Source organism: Ctenopharyngodon idella, chromosome 3, assembly GCF_019924925.1.
Source record: "Ctenopharyngodon idella isolate HZGC_01 chromosome 3, HZGC01, whole genome shotgun sequence".
In the NCBI taxonomy this organism is placed as follows: Eukaryota; Metazoa; Chordata; class Actinopteri; order Cypriniformes; family Xenocyprididae; genus Ctenopharyngodon; species Ctenopharyngodon idella.
Genome location: NC_067222.1, coordinates 303,702 through 327,865, shown reverse-complemented (window position 1 = coordinate 327,865; position 24,164 = coordinate 303,702). Strand labels below are relative to the sequence as shown.

The 24,164-nt window shown below is 38.4% G+C and overlaps 2 protein-coding genes and 1 long non-coding RNA gene across 13 annotated transcripts in view; all 3 read left to right on the top strand.

The window, feature by feature from the left end:
* Positions 1-24,164, top strand: part of LOC127509451 (gastrula zinc finger protein XlCGF57.1-like) — a 100,392-nt gene that overhangs the window by 5,852 nt on the left and 70,376 nt on the right. Inside the window, exons 2-4 of one of the 6 annotated variants that reach the window (XR_007929228.1) lie at positions 1,417-3,861; positions 6,005-6,067; positions 6,217-7,248. The exons of 1 other annotated variant lie outside the window; for it this stretch is intronic. Coding sequence is in view for 1 of the 5 variants with exons in the window: in XM_051888186.1 (XP_051744146.1) it covers positions 1,417-3,701 (2,285 nt within the window). In the remaining 4 variants the exon portion in view is untranslated. Of the gene's footprint in view, positions 1-1,416; positions 5,953-6,004; positions 7,249-24,164 lie in introns of those variants that run through there. 4 more of the 6 variants (XR_007929227.1, XR_007929226.1, XR_007929225.1 and 1 more) reach the window with 4 other exon arrangements.
* Positions 15,297-17,901, top strand: LOC127509477 (uncharacterized). The gene is made up of 3 exons (XR_007929233.1): positions 15,297-15,743; positions 15,832-15,876; positions 16,313-17,901. It is a non-coding gene; the product is annotated as an uncharacterized LOC127509477 (long non-coding RNA).
* The window catches only part of LOC127509466 (gastrula zinc finger protein XlCGF8.2DB-like), a 49,983-nt gene continuing 46,859 nt past the window's right edge, over positions 21,041-24,164 (top strand). For 3 of the 6 annotated variants that reach the window (XM_051888246.1, XM_051888247.1, XM_051888248.1), the window contains exon 1: positions 21,044-21,354. In XM_051888246.1, coding sequence (XP_051744206.1) covers positions 21,276-21,354 — 79 coding nt within the window. In that variant the 5' untranslated portion in view covers positions 21,044-21,275. Of the gene's footprint in view, positions 21,355-24,164 lie in introns of all 6 variants that reach the window. The other 3 variants (XM_051888244.1, XM_051888243.1, XM_051888245.1) reach the window with 3 other exon arrangements.

The following is a 24,164-nucleotide window of genomic DNA, read 5'->3' as shown; positions in this document are numbered from 1 at the left end:
CAGCACATGTACCTGGGTCCACAAACATTGTCAGCAGATCAGCTGTCCAGGGGTATCAAGTAGAGTGGTCCAGGGGTGGACAGCTGCCCAGGGGAGTGGAGACTGCACCCCAAGGTGGTCATGCAGACCTGTGCAGGTTCAGTCCAGCAGTAGCAGACCTGTTCACCTCCAGGGAATCAAAACATTGTCCCGTTATTTTCCTTGGGGAGGGACAATTCCTCTCTCTGAATAGATGCCCTGGCACATCAGTGGCCTCAGGGCGAGCTTTATGCATTTCCAACATTCCAACAGCCAACAGCCTTCTTCAACCTCTTCTTCAGAGAATGAAGAGGGAGAAGGTGATACTAATTTTGGTGGTCCCAAATTGGCCTCATATGATATGGTTCTCACATGATATGGTTCCCATTCCACCCCTCCTTAATGGGACACAATTTGAACTCCCAATCAGGAGGGATCTACTATCTCAGGCACAGGGCAAGTTGTTTCACCCCTTTCCTCAGGGTCTCAAGCTCTGGGCCTGGCCCCTGAGAGGGCTAGTTGCTATGGGACTGTCAGACAGTGGTTTAGACCCTAGAAGAAGCTTGTGCTCCCTTCAACAGAGGCAGCCTATTAATTTAGCTGGGGTATGTTTAAGTCTTAGTGTGAAGGATACAAGGTAAAAACTTTAACATCTACAGACTGTGATATTCTACAGTTTTTGCAGGAACAATTGGATGCAGGCTAATCCACTTCCATTTTCAGAGATATGGTGGATGTAATTAAGGCTGTTCGAGTGGGTGACTGCAAATTATCAGAGCATTGTGTTAGGCTGATTTCTCAATTCCTCAAAGGTGCTCTAAGATGTATAGCACACAGTACTAGACATTTTAGTCTCTAAAGACTGCCTTCCTCCTGACAATAACCTCTGCCAAAATGATTGGGGATTGGGGAAGTTTCTCGTACATATGGAATATGTAACGTGGTTGAGAGAGTTTGTTCTCTAATCGAAGAGACTCTCCACCTTGAGGCCGCTCTGGGACATGTTCCAATCCAAATGACAGCAATGAATGCACACCAGTATGAGTGTCTTATAGGGCACTAATTAGGGCGTGACCGGCACAGCCGGATTGCCTTAATCCACGTCACCAGATATGGAGGATCAATTTCCCGTACATATGGAATATGTAACGTAGTGGAGAGATGGTCTCTTCACTCATAGAACAAAGGTTACATCTTAACCGAACATTGACATGTATAATACAGCATTTGTAGTCATTGTGAACCGGGATCGTTTTGACAAAGTATGTACGTGAAACTTTTCAAAAACTCAAAGAAAAATCTTTTAATATTTTAGTACATCTTTGTATAAATGTACCCTAATTCTTTGTTATTTTATTGTCCCAATTGATTTTCATAATTTTAATGTTTTCATTTTAGGCCTGATGAAAGTGAAAGAGGAAAGGCAAGATCTAAATGAAGTGGAGGAGAAACCTCAGCATCAGAAAGCTCATGATGTCAACACTGGAGAAAAAACATTGAGTTGCCACAAAACCGAAAACAGTTGCTCACAAAGCAGCATTCAAGTAACAGAAGTCACAAGACCTTTCACCTGCTCTCAGTGTGGAAACACTTTCAAACATAAAGGAAGCCTTAAGAGGCACATGTTAATTCATACTGGAAAAAGGCCTTTCATCTGCTCGCAGTGTGGAAAGAGTTTTACACAGAAAGGACACTTTAATGAGCATGTGCGAATTCACACTTCAGAAAAGGCTTACACCTGCCCTCAGTGTGGAAAGACTTTCACACGCAAAGGAAGCCTGAAGAGGCACATATCAATTCATACTGGAAAAAATCCTTTCACCTGCTCTAAGTGTGGAAAGCGTTTTACATGTAAAGGTAATCTTAATTATCATTTGGAAACTCACACTGAAGAAAAGGCTTTCACCTGCACTCAGTGTGGAAAGACTTTCAGGTGCAAAGAAACCCTTGAGAATCACAAGTTAATTCATGCTGGAATAAAGCCTTTTACCTGCACTCAGTGTGGAAAGACTTTCAGGTGTAAAGAAACCCTTGAGAATCACATGTTAATTCATGCTGGAATAAAGCCTTTCAGCTGCTCTCAGTGTGGAAAGAGTTTTACACATAAAGGAAGCCTTAAGAGTCACATGTTAATTCATTCTGGAACAAGGCCTTTCAGCTGCTCGCAGTGTGGAAACCGTTTCAAACATAAAGGAAGCCTTAAGGTTCACATGTTAATTCATATTGGAAAAAGGCCTTTCATCTGCTCCCACTGTGGAAAACGTTTTACACAGAAAGGACAACTTAATGAGCATGTGCGAATTCACGCTTCAGAAAAGCCTTTCACCTGCCCTCAGTGTGGAAAGACTTTCTCACGTAAAAGAAGCTTGAAGAAGCACATGTCAATTCATACTGGAATAAAGCCTTTCTCCTGCTCTCAGTGTGGAAAGAGTTTTACTTGTAAAGGAAGTCTTGATTATCATTTGATAACTCACACTAAAGAAAAGGCTTTCAGCTGCTCTCAGTGTGGAAAGACTTTCAGGTGTAAAGAAACCCTTGAAAATCACATGTTAATTCATGCTGGAATAAAGCCTTTCAGCTGCTCTCAGTGTGGAAACATGTTCAAACATAAAGGAAGCCTTAAGACTCACATGTTAATTCATACTGGAACAAGGCCTTTCATCTGCTCCCATTGTGGAAAGCGTTTTACACAGAAAGGACAACTTAATGAGCATGTGCGAATTCACACTTCAGAAAAGCCTTTCAGCTGCCCTCAGTGTGGAAAGACTTTCTCGCGTAAAGGAAGCCTGAAGTTGCACATGTCAGTTCATACTGGAATAAAGCCTTTCACCTGCTCTCAGTGTGGAAAGAGTTTTACATGTAAAGGAAATCTTAATTATCATTTGGTAAATCACACTGAAGAAAAGCCTTTCAGCTGCCCTCAGTGTGGAAAGACTTTCAGGTGTAAAGAAACCCTTGAGAATCACATTTTAATTCATGCTGGAATAAAGCCTTTCACCTGTCCTCAGTGTGGAAACACTTTCAAACATAAAGGAAGCCTTAAGAGTCACATGTTAATTCATACTGGAACAAGGCCTTTCATCTGCTCTCAGTGTGGAAAGTGTTTTACACATAAAGGACACCTTAATGAGCATGAGATAACTCATGCTTCAGAAAAGCCTTTCACTTGCCCCCAGTGTGGAACCAGTTTCACACGTAAAGGAAGCCTGAAGAAGCACATGTCGATTCATACTGGAATGAAGCCTTTGGTGTGCTCCCAGTGTGGAAAGAGTTTTACACATGAAGGACACCTTAATGATCATTTGGCAACTCACACTGACGGAAAGTCTTTCACCTGCTCTCATTGTGGAAAGACTTTCACGTGTAAAGAAACCCTTGAGAATCACATGTTAATTCATGCTGGAATAAAGCCTTTCAGCTGCTCTCAGTGTGGAAACACTTTCAAACATAAAGGAAGTCTTAAGAGACACATGTTAATTCACACTGGAACAAGGGCTTTCGCCTGCTCCCAGTGTGGAAAGAGTTTTACACATAAAGGACACCTTAATGAGCATGTGCTAATTCATGCTTTAGAAAAGCCTTTTACCTGCTCTCAGTGTGGAAACTCTTTCACACGTAAAGGAAGCCTTAAGAAACACATGTTAATTCATACTGGAATAAGGCCTTTCACCTGCTCTCAATAGCACAAAGTTCATCTGCACCACTCTCACTCTGCCGTAAGGCAATTTAACTGTGATGACTGCAGTAAAGCATTTGCTTTGCCGTCATTACTGAAGAACCACCAGAAAGTTCATACAAATGAGAAACTGTACGCCTGTCCTATTTGTGGAAGAGATTTCCAAGGTTTGACTCCCTGAAAAGACACCAGAAAATAATACATGATAGCTTGATAAATTCTGTGCTGTGTGGGAAAAGCTTTAATACAGAAGATCTCCCATGCCAAAGCACCCATAAGGGAGAGAAACCATACAAGTGTTGAAATATGAAAAAAAAAAAGACAGTTAATCAACAGTTACCACTAAAATATAATAAAATAGAAAAAATCTCTGGGACTTTCTCTTCTGTTGACATTCATTCAAAAAAGCCAACCTGTTCTCATTTCAAAGGCGTCCGATAATGATAATGAAAACCATGCCCAAAATCCCCATGCCCTTCACGTCAGTATCGACGGCAACTGTTTCTCATTTAAAGCCTGAAACTTACCTGCGCGTATAAAGACGCTTTTTGGGCAAAAGTCTTGAACAAACATGCAGCATTTATGAGAACGGATTGGAGTGTTAACCGGTTGCACACCGGACGGGAAGAGCCGTGCCTCGGACGTCTCATAGTAGGCCTATCGAACACTGGTCCAGTCTTTCTGTACTCGCGTTCTCAAGTTCAAGGTGGCAGTTTAAAACAGTGAATCAAATCACCGTACGTACATAAAGTTCACTTCAAGAATTAATTCAAGTGGCGTCAGTATAAGGAAAAAAACTGCATAAACAGAGAGAGTGCAATTATTGTTTCTCTGCACTATTTAAGGCACAAAAACAAATCTGTTGTTAAAATGCACAACACACAGTCTTGCAAACTAGGGAAAAGACAGAATGTACACATATCCATCCCAAATCGATGTATTTTAGAAATCTGAATGGCAAACTGTGGTCCGGCATGATTTTGAACAGCTGTTGGGTGTAGATGCGAGTTTGCGGTCATAGAATAGGCTATCTTCTAATTTTAAAGACGCGGTGCTTCACTTCTCTCAGTTTGCGACCTGTTTAGCTTTGTTTTGCTAATGTTTGAGTTAAGTTCTCCTTTTAGGGGAAGGGCTCTGATAGCGATGGCATGCAAAATGGTAGAACATAATTTATGAACCCGCCAAATTGGCTTGTGAATTGATGTGCGTTACCCGCCAAGATCGATTTTCACCCGCATTTGGCGGGTTGGCTGGTTGGCAAGAAAAGTGTAAAAAATAGAAATTCAAATAGGGCTGCCCCCTAATAGTCAACCAAGTGTTAGTAGACTAGAAGAGGCTTGATCGACCAAGATTTTATTAATTAGTTTGCAAAAAAAAAAAAAAATCACAGGAAGTGGTGAAAATATTAGTAGGCAGGGGCAGCCATACATGCAAATGTGAATTTTCTGTTTACATGTAACACATTGCTACATAATACTTACTGTTGAAATCTTGATGTAACTAAGTGCAAAGTGATGTCATAAAAATTGTTGATACATATTGGTGGAAGTTTTGAATGCTGTCAATAGATTGTCGCGATTAATCACACACTTACCGTGAAATTAAGCATACACCATTTATCTTGTTTAACACGTCCATTTTGCCATCATTGCCTATATCCAGCAAAGTAAACCAACAGACTGAAGTGTGATTCTCACAAAACTGTATTTTTCAGCTTTTTTCAAGGTAAATTTAATGTCTTTCCAAAAAGGACACCAAATAACCAAATATTTTTTCATATAATTCATACATTTATGTACACCAAAGCACCCATAAAAAAAATAAAAGCAAAAAAACGTTTCAGAATTGAGTGTATAGTATGTGCAACAGCAAAGAGCTTGTTTGCATTTTGTTTGCACATCAATATAACAGATTCACGTGTGCTTCTGTACGTTATCGCAATCGTCTTTACTTTGATTGCAATCCTTATCCATCAAAACTTTCATAGCAAGAAGCTGATTTGCTTTATCCAGCAGAGAAACATAGTTTTCATATCATCTGGCCATACAGCGGTGGGATGGCTCGACGTTCCGTTCAGACAGGAACAGCGTGATGCGGGAGGGCTCGTGCTCTTCAGATACAATGACACAATATGACAGAGTTCGTGTTTTAAAGCGAAACAGACACTGGAATGAATAATTCTCTTTGCCATCTCTGATATAATCAGCATGGACTTTAAGATCATCTAACTGTATGACATAAATTAACTTATGATGCAATTTCACATGCTTCTGTGTGTAATATATATATATATATATATATATATAACAGTTTGGGGGCTCGTCCGGGATATTCCCAAGAAACACGGGACTGACAGGTCATCCTTCATCACAGGTAAGTTGTTTGAAGTGATTTCCTGTGGTGGTAGGATTGATTGATCTCATCCAGTTAGTCCAGGAAGATTTGTCTGTAAGGGTACCGTTTAAACGCACAGCTACCTGACAAATATTTTTTTGGCTTCATGCATATTACAATCCTTACAGGGAATGATTAAAGGGGCTCTATGTAGGAATGACACCCAGTGGTCGAGATAGGTACTACAGTCCAAATTCAAAATATTGTTTGCCCCGCCCCCTCCTTCAAGACGCAGGTTGCCAGCTTGAGGACACGCAACAAGAGGGAGCGCAATTGACAATGAAAGGTGAGGAGACTTACACACTGTAAGCTGATGAGTTGATTTATCTGGCGTTCATAGAGATTTTTAGATAGATGCAGAGGCTTTTTAGGTCAGGTAGAATCTGCGATTCTGTGACCCAGTTTGTTTGCTGGTTTCCATGGCTGCAATACGCAGTGTTTTCCGCCAGCTGGCAACCTGTAATGTTGAAATACTATTGGATAAACTGGCAGCACACAGTTTTGCACAGACCAAAACAAAGACAGACATTCTGACACGGAACGCACATTTCAAAGTAGAATGTCTGGCTGTAGCAATGGTTTTCTGAGAAACAAGTAGGTGAACTTAGCATGTTTCCTAAATATCTGCAAACAAATTGGGGTATTTTTATGCTTTATTAAAGTGAAAATCTTACATATAGCTCCTTTAAGACAAGTCTTGGAATAGTCTATAGATCACAGTATTAGATTATGATTGTGTTTAGATTTTGCTTGCTATTATTTGAAAAAAACAGCTTTAGCAATTTCCTTTAAAGTGAAGCACTAAATCATAAATGATTTAAAGTGGCCATTGTTAAATTTCTTATTTCTTGGGCTTCACTTTTTGACTTTCTTTGTGTCTTGCGATTTTTCCATTGTGCACATCATGTACCTACCTGGACAAAACAAGAAGTAGTAGTCCTTGGACACACTGACATTCTCACAGGCAACTAGAAGTTGAAGACACACACATTTACGCACATACATTTCTTATTTGTTATTATATTTCTTGAAATGCCACACATGGTAAGGTTTCTTAAGTTGTGATTGGATGATCAAGCCATCCTGTTGATTGTTGTTCAACCTATGTCTATAAATATGACCCTTCTTCCTGAATAAATCTGAGAATGCTTTGTACCACACTTGATCTGTGTCTGCTTGGTTATTCTCCCGAGATCTCGCGCTGCTGCTGCCACACATCATGGGTTGAGGCGCCTGTTTCTAAACTGATGACTGAGACTACATATATTCTACCTATGATTGAGATTTTAATCTCTAAATAGCTACTCTTCTGCTGTTGGGCCAAATTTGGGCATGCTAGTGGCTGGCTTGATAAACTGCTAAACACTTTATTACATTTCACAGATAAAGTCTCCCTTTCATTACTGCCATAAACAGTATCGCTCTGGAGATATATATAATGATATAGATAAAGTCTAAGCTTTTCCGATATAGGTCTGAGGAATGTCTTGATTGTCCCATTCCTTGCAACTCTTAGTTCAATCCCACTTTTTTTGTCACTGCTGGGGAAAATCTTGGTTACAAGAGCCATAGGCCATTCATTGCTCTTGGCTTCAGCATCCTTAAAGGGTTAGTTCACCCGAAAATGAAAATAATGTCATTTATTACTCACCCTCATGCCATTCCACACTCGTAAGTCCTTCATTAATCTTCGGAACACAAATTAAGATATTTCTGTTGAAATCCGATGGCTCAGTGAGGCCTCCATAGCCAGCAATGACATTTCCTCTCTCAAGATCCATAAAGGTACTAAAAACATATTTAAATCAGTTCATGTGAGTACAGTGGTTCAATATTAATATTATAAAGCGACGAGAATATTTTTGGTGAGCCAAAAAAACAGAATAACGACTTATAGTGATGGCCGAGTTCAAAACACTTCTTCAGGAAGCTTCGGAGCGTTATGAATCAGCGTATCGAATCATGATTCGGATCGCGTGTCAAACCGCCAAACTGCTGAAATCACGTGACTTTGGCGCTCCGAACCGCTGATTCGACACGCTGATTCATAATGCTCCGAAGCTTCCTGAAGCAGTGTTTTGAAATCGGCCATCACTATATACCCCTTTGAGTTAGGAGCATAGCTGGTGTCAACAAGAAAGGTGAGACTGGGTCTGTATAAATAGGAGCAAGTGGTCTTGAATCAACAATTCCTGTAACCTCTGCAACACAACACTTCATCACTTCATGCTGATCTGTTGGAGCATGGAATCCAGTATGCGCCTGGAGATTCCTATCATCCGCTCCCAGGCTCCTCCCATATGGGATGAATGAGGTGGACTGAAGACCCATGTACAATGTTCTCCACCCAGGTACTTCTTCTTGTTAGGCTCTTGAGAGTCAGCTAGCACAATTTCCAGCTCCTTGCAGGCTCCTACTAAATTAAAGTCCATACAGTCAATCAGCTCGATGTGTATGGCATGAGTACTCAATTGCCTGAGATGCATCAAGTGATGTAAACGATATTGTTCAGAGGTGATGAACCTTGTCACTCAGTAAATAAAATAATGGCAAAATGGTTAAACCACAGACAGTTGTGTTCATTAAGTCAAAAGTGAATATTTGGATCTCCTGCTGCATAACAAAGCCCGATGGCTGTCCAGGTGAGAGGTGTGGAAACTGTTTGCTGCGTCTCTGGAACATGTGAAAACTTTCCTGGAAAGCAAAGGACTGACCTATCCCGAACTGGAACAGCCAGATTGGCTGGAAAAGCTGCTACTCATGGTAGATATGACAGCGCACCTTACCATGCTGAATAAAGGTCTTCAGGGAAAAAGAAACACAGCCCTTCAGATGCTGGAGGAAGTTTTGACATTCGAGCGCAAGATGACAGCATGTGCCAGAAATGTACAGAGAGGTACGCTTTCTCACTTTCCCTCTTTAAGAGAGTTCAAAGAAGCACACAATCAGATAAATTATGGCTTTAAATTATAAATTTTACTGCCCGGGCAATGGCAGGAATGGTGTCAGTTTAGCGCCATCTTTGGCTTACTCCAACTGACATCAAAGAAAAGGACAAAACTTTTCTTTTAGATTCAAGGACAGCCTGTTTGGAGTTTCAGTTACTGCTGTGGTGGAAAAAATTTTGGGTAGTGAAGCAGCAGTCTACTGCTTTTCGCCAGTTTATCCCAAGCAGGTCTAGGGAAGTCGAGCGGCAACCACCTGCAGTTCGTTCATGCTCGTCTTCTTTACAGTGCCCCCGTAAGGTGCAGCGAAGTGAGCCATCACCTATGGAACCCACTCATAGGGACTGGGGTCCTAAGACTCGCCCACCGGTTCGCTCGCGGCAATGCAAAAGGATAGATCTGAGTTTGGCGGCCAAGGCCTTTCGTTCTCAGGGCCCCAGCATCAATTCCTGTTTCCTTCACTTGTCTTCAGAGGGCAGGCCCTCCTTTAGAGAGTTTGCGTATTTGCCTCTCTCATTGTGGCCTTCCGGCTCCGAACTTTATTGTCGCGCTGCATATTGTGCCTCGGGTGATTTTAGGCCAAGCCCTTGCGGCAAGCACTGCCTCAGATATTCCGCACCTTCCAGCCATCGGGGTTCGGGGAAAAGACCTAGAGTCATGCGCGCAGGCCCAGTTATGATGTCGTTCGAAGCCACCACTGTCAATGTGGTGGGTCAGCCCTATCAGGCGATCGGACAGCTTCCTGTTTTAGAGGTTCCCAGCACTCATTTGCCTCATGGCCCTATGCAGGGAGATTTGTCTATAGCAACGAATTTGTTGAGTACAGTCACTCCACATGCGCTTCCTGTTTATACAGACGCCAATGGCTGCCTGCCTGAGATCTTGCAATGGGTACTAAATACCATTTGGCATGGTTACACAATTCAATTCCGGAAAGGATCACCTCACTTCAGCGAGATTGTGCATCCATGGGAGGTCTCAGCTTTGAGTCAGGAGATTTTGTCACTCCTAGAGAAAGGGGCTATAGAGGAAATACCCCCCACTCAGGCTTCCGAAAAAGGATGGTGGCTTGCCTCCAGTTTTAGACTTGCATCATCTGAATCTTGCTCTGGGCGAGTTCTTTCATGGAATTTGTCTATTGTCCTTGAAGGTTTAGAAGGTCATTTATTTGAGCCATTGGAGTCAGTGTCAGATAAGTTTCTGACCTTGAAGACAGTCCTTTTGGTGGCCCTATCCTCTCTTAAGAGAGGATAGGAGACTTGCAGACTCTTTCTATCAGCCCTTCTTGTATGGACTTTGCCCCGGGGCTGGTTAAAGTTATGCTGTGACATAGGCCTGGGTATGTTCCTAAGATTGCATCAACCCCATTTTGCTTCCAGCAGGTGGACTTAGAGGCTTTTTTTTTAGATGCTCTAAATGTGCCTGCTTATTCCACCAGGGGAATGGTTTCCTCTCAAGCTCTTTTTAAAGGCTCTTCATTGGAAGATATCTGTGTCACGGCAGGATGGTCCTCAAGGCGATGTCCTGTTTCTTTTGAGATCTTCTCTCCAGATGAGTTTTATTGCTTTATTGCAGGGTGCTTGATTTCAGCTTTTGTCTTAGCAGGAAAATCAAGTCTTATAAGCTGTTTTGAAACAATATGCATTGTAAAAAAGCCCAATAAAAATGAAATAAATTGCACAATTATTGCTTTTCTCTTCAGTTCTGTCATTCTCAGAGTATAACTATAATGTGTTCACAGAACTTATTGCACAAATATTTTGCAAAAGAACATGACAAAAATGCAATGACAGTTATGTGAAAAGTACAATACACAATATTACTGTTAAACAGTATTTTTTTAACATTATCCTTCCTTGTCACTCCCCTGAACATCGATCTATCCCTGTTGAACATGGCTGCATTGCGCCGTATTATTACAAAGTAAAGCAACTGTTTTCTATGTGAATAGCATCATTACTCCAGTCTTCAGTGTCACATGATCCTTCAGAAATAATTCTAATATGCTGATTTTAATATCAAACATTTATGTAATGTTGTAAACAGTTGTGCTGCTTCATATTTTTGTGGAAATTGTGATACACTACCATTCAAAAGATTGAAGTAGTATTTAAAAAATAAAGAAATAATACTTTTATTGAGCATGAAGTTGATCAACCGTGATAGTAACGATGTTTAGAATATTACAAAATATTTCTATTTCAAATAAATGCTGTTCTTTTGAATCCTGAAATATAACATTTATCATGGTTTTGACAAAAATATGAAGCTGTTTTCAGCTGTGGATGCTTCAACTCTTTTCAACTTCACCTTTTTTTTTTTTTTTTTTTTTTTTTACAGAACCATAACGTCTTATATATACTCTTTTTTTTTTTTTTTTTTTTTTTTAAATATTGATGGACACCTGAGCTTACACTTTGGATTTTTTAGAAAATATTACTGACAGTGCCAATTCTCTGATTAAGCTTCATCATTTGGTAGTTATAAACAATATTCATTTATGAGGAAGTGTTGTAAGTGCCCATTAAAGTGTAATTGCAATCATGCAACCGGCCTTGCGCTGTTCTCACGGCCCTCAGCCTGGTCCTGTTATCATTATCATTGCCACAGTTATCATTAAACACTTTAGGGTGTTGCATAAAATAACCCCTAAGCATTTTTATTGGTTAAATGTCAAAGATTTTTCCTCAAGTCTTCAGCGCTCAGATAACAGATGATGAGAAAAGACTCAACATTCTGAAAGAAATGAAAATGAAAGCAGAAAATGTCTTCCTCCTTTTTTTTAAACAAAAGTTTTTTTTTTTGTTGTTGTTTTTTGTGATCTCATACCAACGCATGAACAACAGAATACAGTAAATTACCCTAAAATTAGCAGATTGCCATACCATAATATGTAAAGTACAGTTTGAATGTCCCATTTTCAAATGAGACAAAATGGTCCAGTTGTATAAATTGCTTAAGCACAGACATACATTTTATATATATATAAAAGTGGAGAAGTGGTGTAGAGAATAAATGGATGGATGGATGTTCACACCTTAGCATCAAAATGGTAATTTACTTGAAATGTTACAACTTCTCATCTCAGAGATCTGTAAGGACTAATTAAAACTGTAATTTACTTTTAATATTCCATAAATCTAAAAAATGCTAAAGACATCTTTTTCGTCAGCACTTGACCCAGTAATAGTAGCACTTACCTTGATTTCTATTCTTCCATCTATGTGTAATTATTATTAAAAAAAATAAATAAATAAAAAAATCCTTGCTATGAGCACTTTACTGACGTAACTGTGACTTCACACAGCACTTACATACTGTTGTTCTCATGTGGTTTTGATTGATTCTGCTATTCTCATTTGTAAGTCACTTTGGAGAAAAGCGTCTGCTAAATGACTAAATGTAAATGTAAATGTAAATCCCCTATTGACACAGAGAGACTAAACACCCACGCCTTGAGTCTGAGAATCAAAGCAAACACTGAAGTTTCGATATATGAGGTTGAATTATGGCCCTTTCAATTCCATATTTTGAGCATGAATTCCTCAAGTTTTTCCAAGCGAACAACGTGTCTACACCAGACACGACCGTTGTAGCATGGCATCGCGCCACAACAGCTAAAAGCTGTCTACACTGAACGTGATAAACCGTTGCAAAGTGTTTGGATTACGTCAGAAATAGAACGGATAATCTATTTACTGTCGAGAATTTGTTGTTGCGCCGTGCCACGCCGCATCCAGTGTAGACAATATCACTTATTATAATTGGTACTATTGTCTTTTGCTGCATCGCGTCGCACTGCTCACGCCCGGTGTAGACACGGTGGGAAATCTGAGTTCAGAGAGGAAAAAAGCATATTATTCTTCCTTGTCACCCCCCTGAACATCAATGTCGAACATGGCTGCATTACAGCCATAAGACAAACTAATCTTGAAATTGAACTGGCCGACATAGCTGATAAAGACGCATAGTGTCTAAGTTCAAAAGCCTGACAGCTGAAGATGTTGCTCGCCTGTTTACAGGTGCCAGTGTTTTTTCTTTGTTTCTATTCATTTCTACTTTTATTTGGTGGGATAAGGGCCAAAATGGCTCTTTTGAGGTTGAAGGTTGCAAACCCCTGCCATAGAAGAACCATTTTTGGTTTCCCAAAGAACTTTAAAGAACATTTTAAATATCTAAAGAAGCTGGACATGGAATCTTTTGATTCCACAAAAGGGTCTTTATAGTGGAAAAAGTTTCTTTAGATTTTTTTAAAATGTTCTTCACACTAAGAAAAAAAAAAATTTAAGAACTGAAGACTGAAAGGTTATTTGGGGAATCCAAAAATTGTGGTTCAGATTACACAGTAATCTGTTTCATTTTTGGAAGGTGCAATGATGGGAATATGCGTGTCATCAATGCATCCAATCACATTGGAAATTGTAATTATTAGGTACTTAGAGTTCGCAGTAAGATGTTGTAAATGTCATTTATCAGATTAGCATTTAAACTGATTCTGCACCATTGACCTGCAATCCTGTGAAACTCCTCTCTTTGAAGTCTCTCACGGGATTGTTACACACACTTTCCTTAATTCCTTACCACTCTTACAAAGGCCTTATTAATGTATCACTCAAATAAATATGCATGTGGTTATGGCAAAAAAATGTAAATATAACTCCCTATGAATTAATGCAGGATCATCATCTACAAGATCCTGTATAAAAAGATATGCCATTTTTGTCACTTTGACAGTCTCTGCATGAGGAAAATATGCACAATAAATGAATGTACTGCACTGAAAAAAAAAAATGCATTTCTTGATTTTTAAATCAAGATGCTTTTTTTTTTTACATAAGAAAAATGACAAGGTATTTAGTTTTGTTTCCTGGGGGAAAAAAAACTAATTTAAGTTAATTTTTTCTTATTCCAATGGGTAAAGAAAAATAGAAGACCAAAAAAAGTCAAAAATCTAAAAAAACAATGAAAATCCTGCACACTATCAATACTTGCAAAACTATCAAAAATATTTGCCTGATGAAGGTTGTGAGACCGAAACGAAGCTAATAAAATATTTTTGATATGTTTTGCAAGTATTGATAGTGTGCACGATTTTCTTTGTTTTTTAGATAATTGTACTTGAAATAATACAAAAATACACAGTAAGAAGAGCATTTTTGCAGCATGAATGAATGAATGAAGTACTTAAACATCGCTTATGCTTTACAAAGTTGGAGGAGCCAGAAAGAAACTCTGGGTTTACCAAAAAAAAACCCTGCTCCTGACCAGGTTAGGTTCATAGAGTAAATTACAATGGCAACTGACTCTGAATACAAGTTACCTCTCTTTCAGAAACGGGCTTGACTTACCCTGAGTTTCCCTCATTTCAGGGTTAATATACTCAGAGTTTCACTTAACATCCTTTCTGAAAAGGGCCCCTGGCCTAACATGAAGAATACAGGGATGACTTTGACAAAATTCTCATCTGTATGCATGCAAAGAATAAATGGATGGATGGATGTTTGTATACCATATAGCATCAAAATGGTAATTTACTGGTAATGTTGCAACTTCTCATCCCAGAAAATTGCAACGACTGATTAAAACTGCAGTTTACTGGAAACATTCCATAAATCTCCTATTGACACAGAGAGACTATACACCCACACATTGAGTCTGGGAATCAAAGTAAACGCTGAAGTTTCAAGATGAACTGGCCTTTTCAAGATTTTGCAGGACATCCTCTTTCAAGTAAAGAAGAGCATGTGACTTCTGCCAACACACACTAAAAATAGAGTGGTAGTACTTTACAAGATGGGTGCACTAATATGCATTAATTCATGCTTAACTAATGCTCAGATAATCATGTGTTAATGTATGACTCATGAAGAACTAAACCATTAATTAATGATTACTGCATCAGCAACTAATAAAGAGTCTATATGATTAATAGATGAAGTAATATATAAATTGTTATTAATTAAATGTATTAATTCCTTAATAACATATTTTATTAACTAAAAGTGTAAATTAATGTGTTAATTACCACAATGGGTTGAAGCCATGTACTTCAACTTCCAGTTGTCTGCTTTAATTAATCATTAACTAATGATTTGTAAATGTATTATTATGTTATGACTTTACTTGTTGAGGTACATGACTATTAACTAATTGCTTATTAGTGCACCCGTATTGTAAAGTGTTACCAATAAAGCTTCCACATATTTTTTTTTTTTTTTTTTTTTTTGATTGAATGGAAAGGTTTCATGGATGTTGGAATAAAATTTTCTTCATGGAACCATTGGTGCAAATGAAGAATTTTTAAGAGTGTGTTTGTGTTGGATTTTTCATTAAGGGGTGATCAAACGAGGCTATTTTTTGGACAGTATATGATGTCATGCTGTATGGCTTCTGTTGTAATAAATAACAGACATATTATAACAAATAATATAAGTCATAGTTTATGTGTTCATCATACAACACTTCTGTTTGTACAATTCTTTTAAGAGACATATGGGTTCAAAAGTGATCAAGGGCTTGGGCAGTTCCAGTAAAACCCACTGCTGGACTTCTCACTTTTGGATTTCACTTTCAGTTGTTGCCCTGCTCTGTGTATATATATAGGGTGCAGACCGAGACACAATGACACTCCACCAAAGAGACTGAGAACTTGTGAGACATTAAAATGTCCGAAAGACTGCAGTTGAGCCACCATGGACATGGTGAAAATGGTATGTGCATTTTAATATAAAGCTTGTTGTTTTTCTAAACATCTGTGTCTATTTACACTGCATTACAGCTTGTTTGTTTTATTTGCAGATGAAGACAATGTACCCAGTACAAAACATGGACATGGTGAAAATGGTAAGTGTAGTGCGATAGTTGGTCTGTATTTACTAACACTGACTCTACATAAACTCAAAATTTTGTGTTATTTGTTAGTTTGTGTATTTTATTTACTTCTTAATTTTCTCAGTGTAGTTTGTTCTGTGTTTCTGAATAGTCCTAAACACTGAATGAAATAGGTCATTGCTTTCATATTCCTAAAACATCTGAAATTTGCCTTTATTCAATGAAAAATATATTATGTAAAAATATATTATTACTAACACACTATGAAGATGTAGGCAAACCAAATCTCAGACTGAATCACACCAAATACAGAAAGCTTGCAAGGTTGAGTAAAACCAACTTGTTACATTTACAGTGTTTTAATGTTCAGCACTAAACAGTGTACATTTAAATAGGAGTTTGTTGTTTTTCTAAACATCTGTGTCTATTTACACTGTTTCATTTGCAGATGAAGAAGCTGATATTCCTTCTACCAAACAGCAGCAGAACAGTGGCATAAATGAAATCGAAGAGGCTACTATAGAAAAGTCAACAGCGCAAAAAACCGCTTTAAGCGGCTTAATAAGCATGATTGACACATATGACAGACCAGCAAGTGCCACAGCAGAAGGCAGTTATGCAAAACAAAAAGCATACAAGGAAGCTTGTAAAGATGAGCCAAGTAAGAGAATTCCCAAGGCTGGATACATTGCAGAAGCAGGATTTGGACGAGCTCGTGTTGAAGCCAGTATATTTGAGGCTGAAGCCAGAGGCCCCAACGCCTCAGCTTGTGCTGAAGCCAATGCGCTTAAACTAGAAGCAATGGCTCGAGCTGAACTTGTCAGTGTATCAGCTAAAGCTGGTCCACTTGCTGGGAAATTGGGAGTTGGATTAGACACGGGTGCATCTGTTGGTTGGGATGGGGTGGAGGTCAAATTCCTGGGAACTGGAATCTCACTTGGTCCAAAAATGGGTGTATCTATTCTGGGTTCAGAAGCATCAGCATCATGTTCAGTCATGTAGTCATAGAGGTATTAATTATCTTTAAATATTTATGTGTAACATTCTACTTACAAACCATGAAGACAAAAACAAAAACCTTATATATATTTTTTAAACTTTAACCACACTGTAAAAAATGAATGTGATTTTAACAGTGAAATATTGTAAAAACGCTACGGAAAAAAAATGTAAATAGGTTAACAGTAAGTTCCAGTACTATATACAGGGAAAAACTGTAAAAGCTCTTACCAGACATTTTATGTAATTTTCACAGTAAAATGCTGTAAATTTTACAATTTTTAGAAGTAAAAAAGAACAAATCAATGTATAATTTACAGTCAAAAACTGTAAACTGATATTCCCACAATTCCCTGTGTGACACTCCACATTTGAAAGTATTTTGTTTAAAAAATCATGTTTCTTAATAGTTTTTGTTATCAGTTATGTACATTAGGGTTTTATGTTACATCTTCTGTTGTTTAATGAATGTCTATTGCATTATGTAAGTGTTGTGGGTTACCATGATGGTGTTTTGCGTTTGCGTGAATGACTTTTTGCACCCTCTTTACATTAGTATATACTTCAGCTAGTGGAAAAGCTACTTGTGATGAACTTTGATTCTTCATGTGGCTTTCTCTTTTACCACCTGAATTATTATGGTGGTTGTCAGTAGATGTTAAAGGTACAAAACAGATTTTAGTAGTAGTATGCATTGTTGAATTTACTTGTTTACATTCAAATTTTCTTGTTTGTAAATTACAGTTTTATACTGTAAAATTGACAGTTTGTTCTGTAAATGTGTTTACAGTTTCTCTGTATTTTTTACAAAATTATTCTGGCAACCACAGCTGCCAAAATTATTTTGTAAAAACTACGGAATATTTTTTACAGTGCAGTTTTAATGCAGAATTAGTAACGCTATTGAGCTATAAATACACAGAACATACTTTAACAATATGAAAATAATGTTTTATTTTAGATTTTATACAAATGTTATGACTTTTGTCTTTTGAGAATGTCATTTGTCATTTAAGAATAAATATTTGTGTTTGGTTATGTATGGATATGCTTATTGCTTTTCTCTTAAGTGCTGTCATTCCAAGCTTTTATGTTAAGCTGCAACTGTGTATAGTCTGGGATATAATGACTAGAAGATCGGGTTTAAACAGTTTGCCAGTCAGCTCATCAAAGTGAGAGTCAAAAAAATATGCAGGCATTTAAACAGACACAAATGTTGCAGCTGGCTCAGATGATTTATCACACTGCCTTCACAGTTCTCCTACAGCTTCCCGTCGATGAGGTGATGCAGCAGCACCACGAGCGTAGCTTTTATGGTTTTGAACCTGACGTCGCTGAAGCTGCCGTCTGTGGCGTCGAACCCTGTAATGGCATCAGCACACAGATCCGTAAGGAAACTCAGGTTGTGATATCCGAGATCTTTGCAGAACCAACCATCGGTATCGGATGTGCCGGGTTCCTCTGTCAGAATATGATCAGTGACATTCTCATCAGGAGGCTCCAGGCCGAAAGAGGTGTCGTCTTGAGACATATTGTATAAAAACGTGTTGTGGGGAGGATCTGACTTACTGTGGTTTATAATGGGCTGTACTAGTGAATGGGCGAGGATGGCAGAGTGCATGTACTGCTGTACGTGCATCTCTCAGGGTGGAAAAGATCAATGCACTTTAATTTTGTTGTATCCGTCACACCACTTGAACATTTTGTTTATGATTGAAAAAAGAGAACTCAACAGACAGAGTGTCACGATCACCGTCTGTTCCTGTCAGTTCCTGGACTCCATTTCCCATAATCCTCCCTGCCAATCACATGGACACTCCACACCAATCACCAGTTGCCACATACAGCTTAGCACACTACCTGGACTATAAAGGACTTACACACACACCACCTCATGGCGAAGTCTTGATTTGCCTTGGTGATCATCTCTGAGCGTTTTCCCGTGGACTGTTACCTGTTATCGTTTGGACTGTTTATTCTCTGTGACCCTTGCTGCCTGCCCTGATCTTTGCCTGTTTCCTGGACTGTGATTGTTTGCTGCCTGCCCTGATCCTTGCCTGTACACTGACTCTGTTTGTCTGCCGCCTGCCTCGACCCTTGCCTGTCCCTGTTTATGTTCTCGCCTTTGCCCCTGTCTACCTGTGTATCTACTATTCTTAATAAAGCTGCAAATGGATCCCCGCTCTGCCGACCCATCATTACACAGAGATCGCACAAAAATTGCAGCTTGTACAAATCATGATGTTCATTATGCTGGATGGCTCCTGAGCGATCAGCAAGCTTTGTCTGGTCTTTGCAGAAGAATATGTAAACGCACTCATCCTGCTTTTTTTATTAGAGTTGTTACCCTGTCCCAATCAGCAATGTACAAAGGTTCTTCACCGCAGTTACTCAGATCTTTCCAAACACAACTCTAAAATAAAGTCCAGTCTTTATCAGGAAATACCAGGCAGGGTTCTTCTCCCAGTAAATTCTGACGCTGTCAGTGGTGTAGAGTGTAACGGCTGACGCTGTACACGTGAGCAGCATGACGCATGCGTGTGATGTAGCTAGCCAACAATGAACCTGGAAGCGCTGGACGTAAACAATGTATGAGAATGACACAGAAGAGAAGATAATAGTTGAATAAAGTCATTATTTTTGTTTTGTTTTTGAGCACAAAAAGTATTCTCATCACTTCATAACATTAAGGTTGAACCACTGTAGTCACATTGACTGTTTTAACAATGTCTTTAATACCTTTCTGGAACTTGAATGTGGTAATTACGTTGCTTTCTATGGGAGATAAAAAATAAAATAAAAAAAACCCCTCAGATTTCATCAAAAATATCTTAATTTGTGTTCTGAAGATGAATAAAGGTCTTATGGTGTTGGAACAACATAAGGGTGAGTAATTAATGGCAGAATTTTCTTTTCTTTTTTCTTTTTTTTTTTTTGGGTGAACTAACCCTTTAATGCAGTTTCTTAGGCTACAACTATTAGTTGCTGAATCTTAGAAGGTTGCCTACATCTGTTGTCATAACTATACCATGGTACAATGCAGATTACCCTCAGGTAGCATTGTGCAAAAACACTCATTGGACCTCCATCACTCCTGATGTCACAAGTTAGTCCACACAGATGAAGATGAGAGTAGTCATACTTCAAATAGTAAAGCAAATTTAATAACAGAAGATTTGACATAACAGTATCAACATAACCAACACCAGAGACAATGAACAGAAAAACACAGGCAAATGAACTAGATACAAAACAGGTGTGCTCTAATTAGTAACATAACCATGACAACTAATGATGGTGGGAACATAGGAACAATAACACAGGCAAACTACGTCCATAAAGAAAATGAAAGAGAAACAAAGCCAAAACGTGACACCTGACCATTCGTGGTGAAACTGTGGTTCAAATAAAACTTCTGATCCATTTTAAAATATTTCAGAAGAATTCTTATATAGTTGGAGATAAAAGACAACCTGAGCATTTTTTTTTATTTAAAAAAAAAAACATTAATAGTGTAGAATATTTGTATTTAAAACACAGTTTACCAAAAAGCCAAAAAGTGTCCCAATTTTGCTGACTTCACCTCCATTTGAATGCTGTAATGTCAGTCATTCTGCAAAATGTAGTTCATGATTACAAAGTGTTAAACATACTGTATTTAAAAATTAGGGAACATTCTGTGATTTTCACTGAAATATTTGACTGGAATAAATTTGGAATCTCTCGTTTCTCTTTTCTTATCCTCACTATAGACCTTAATGCTTGTGTAGGCTATATATTTTAACAAATTTCCCAACGTCCTTTTCATTTCTTTGTGCACATCTTTTTAAAAGGAAAATAAACAAACGGTGCACCCCAGGTGAAAAAATACTATAGTAATTTATAGTAAATAGTATAGTGTTTTTGAACCATACATAGTAAAGTACTTGAATCTCTCGTTTCTCTTTTCTTCTCCTCACTCAAGCCTGTAGGTTAGTGATAGAACTCGAATAGGATAGGATAGGCTATATAATTAAAAAAAAATTCAAATTCCTTTTCATTTCTTTGTGCAAAACTTTTTTAAAGGAAAAGAAACGGTTATTCCATCCCATCCCATCCCAAATTATTTTCCCCCCTCTCGACGCTTCACACTCCAGTCCAGTGGGTGGCGGTAAGACACATGCGTGTGTTTGCCAACCACCATTAAACCTCAGAGGAAGAACATTAGTTTCAGCATGAGCTGTGGTATTGTGTTGTTATACTACTGGCTTAATACAAACTGTTAGAAGTGTACTTTTAGTTTAGAAAGATACATGTTGAATCAGGTCAATAAATACCTGTAATATTCCCATCCTCATAGACGTGACTAAGTCTTCAAACAAGCAGGAATATCTGGAGGAGTATCAACTGAACTGAGATCTGCTGCTGTGAAGATGGTGTTTGTTAAAGAGGAGAGTGAGGAGGACATGAGTGAACCAGAACCCTGGAGAATAAAACACGAGGAACAAGGAGGTTGGTGTCTATTCTATAATTCATCTTTAATAACTGTTGTGCTACATTTAGTCTTAAATTCTTTAATGTAAAAAAAGGTCAAAGGTCTTAAAAATGCAACTGAACGGGCAGCGATACGAATTAGATTAGATAAATAACCTAGTCTAACTGCATCACATTACAGGTCAAACTCCTCTGAACAATTTATCTAAAAAAAAAAAAAAAAAAATCGTTTTGTGTACACGTGTACTTGTTGGAATGTTAAAAATATCTTCTGATTTAAGATCATCTTATTTAGATTAGAGTCAGATCATCATTCCCTAAATATTTAAAATCTTCCGACTAAATATACCACCATTGTGATTTTCACATATTAGTTATAATATCGTAACATTATATTCTATTTATACTACAGGGCTGTTGAATGCTCGAATAAGGTGTGCGATTATTTTCAGGGAAATGAATGGCTAAAGTAGTTCTAGCAGGTCTTGGTTACATTGCAGTTCCATATTACTTCACCAAATGATTTTAGTTATTTCAATAGGTCATTAGATCCTACAACCGCAAAAGAAACAAAACCCACAACGACACCGACCAAGCAAATAAATTTGGTAAACAATAGGATAAAAGTGACACATTATTGTCATGGTTTTTGCCACAAAATGCATTTTATTATGTCCTGAAAGCGCTTACTCTCTCTCTCTCTCTCTCTCTCTCTCTCTCTCTCTCAAACGGTTTAGCAACTTAAAAGCTACATGACATTGGTTCTTTGAGGTAGATAAACTTAGTTTCACAATTAGTAAAGACTCAGGTAGACTAATTCACATATGCAAATATCTTGAAATATAACATCTGAATAGTGTCTTGAGGTGTGGTAACCGTAGTATAATTGGAATAATTGACTCCAGACCATTGAATTATTAGAAAATAATGCACACTCGAGGTGTAACGGCCACGACACGAAGCACAACCCCACCTCGGGTGTGCATTAGGGCTGGGACAAAACATCGAATCTCAATTCACGATAGGGATGCAACGATTATAGATTTTGTTCGTACGATTATAATCTTAAGAATAATCACGGTTTAAAGATTATCACAATTATTATGCATTAATTAATTTCATAACACTACTAATGTATAAAATCACATTCACACTTTAGCTTTTAAAGTGTTATTTATTGCTGCCTTTTGAAACAGAAATAACACTGTAACCAAATAATACAGCAACAGAAAATAATAAAGACAAACAAAAGTCCACCTCTCCCTTTAGAATTAAAGAAAGGTGAAAAAAATCTAGCTGCCTTTTGAAACATAAATAATACTGTTCAATGAAAATAAATAAAAAGTAACAAGGTCCACATCTCTGGAATTAAATACGATCAAATTAAATACAATTAAATACAAAACAAGGAGTCAAAGGCTGCAGGACCAGCTACATCAGGGCCATTTTACATATTGCACACTTATTTCCAGTCCTTTCAGTTCATATTATAGTGCAGAAATGTGAGCATGTTCACATTCTCAGTGCTCGGTCTTGACCGCCGAGGAGACAAGATATGGCCACTTGTACTGAACACCCTTTCTGAGGGCACACTTGTTGCAGGGATACAGAGGTATTTTCTGGCCACTTTTGAAAGCATTGGCATTTCTTCCACACATGCCTTCCACCAAGCCAGTGGGTCAGCACACACCCTCTGCCATCTGTTCCTCCACACTCGCTCGTACCTCGTTGTACATGGCTGGGATTTTGTTTGTGGAGAAGTAGCTACTTGTTGGAACTTTGCATTGTGGCACTGCCTTTTTCATCAGATGAAGAAACCCAGGTTTTTCCACAATCTGAAATGGCATCATATCTTTGGAGAGGAAATGGGCCACTGCATTATTTAAATCCTGGGCTTGTTTTGAAGTGGGAGCATAGGTCACACACTTTGCAAATTCTGCAACAGTTGGTTGTTGAACTGCAGCTACAGCACCACCAGTCTTAAACTAAAAGTGAATAAGAAAAGTGAAAGTATATAATCTATACCAAGATTAACTTTGACTGGACTTGAAGTAATGACTTACAGAATCTCTTGATCTACACACAGATGAAGAAGCAGAATATGTATCCATATGTACTTTTTGACAAAAAACATGTTTTTCTCAGCTTTTTGCTCAAAATGTTGCTTTTTATGAAACTTACCCACATTCAAGTGTTGGTATAAAAAGAATGCATGAAGCTAGAATAAAACGGAATAAAAAATTACCTTTACTTGGGCGTGCAAAGCTGGGTGGTGATCTCGCAGGTGCTGCATCAAATTGGATGTGTTCGATCCTTTAGCAGCAACTTTTTAAGATAAGTTTTGCACACAGGTGATCCATCATTTTCAGTGATGCCCTGGTCTTTCTTGGTGTACCCAAAATGCTCCCACACTGCCGACTTCAGCCGTTTCTTTGGTGGAAACAGAGCTTCGCTGTTTGGCCCCTCTGCCATAGTTAATCTAGTGTGTGTATATAGTATCCTCTGAGTCTCTGATACGCATGTCACTTTAAGCTGGTGCACTGCTGGTGTAACTTTGTTTTGGTTTCGTGCAATTTGCGACAGTTTCGTTCCGTGCAACTGAAACGCGGTGTAGCAGAGCCTTCACGCTTAATTGCGTGGTTAATAGTGAAATCGGTTAATCGCTGCATCCCTAATTCACGATACGAAGAATCTTGAGCGATTCTGATATTTTCCGACGTAACGCGATTCTCTCTTGAATCGATTCTGAGCTTAGATTTTAAACAGCAGATGGCACTACTATACATGCTTTAGAAACACTCATACACTGCCTTCTTCCAGTTCCTGTA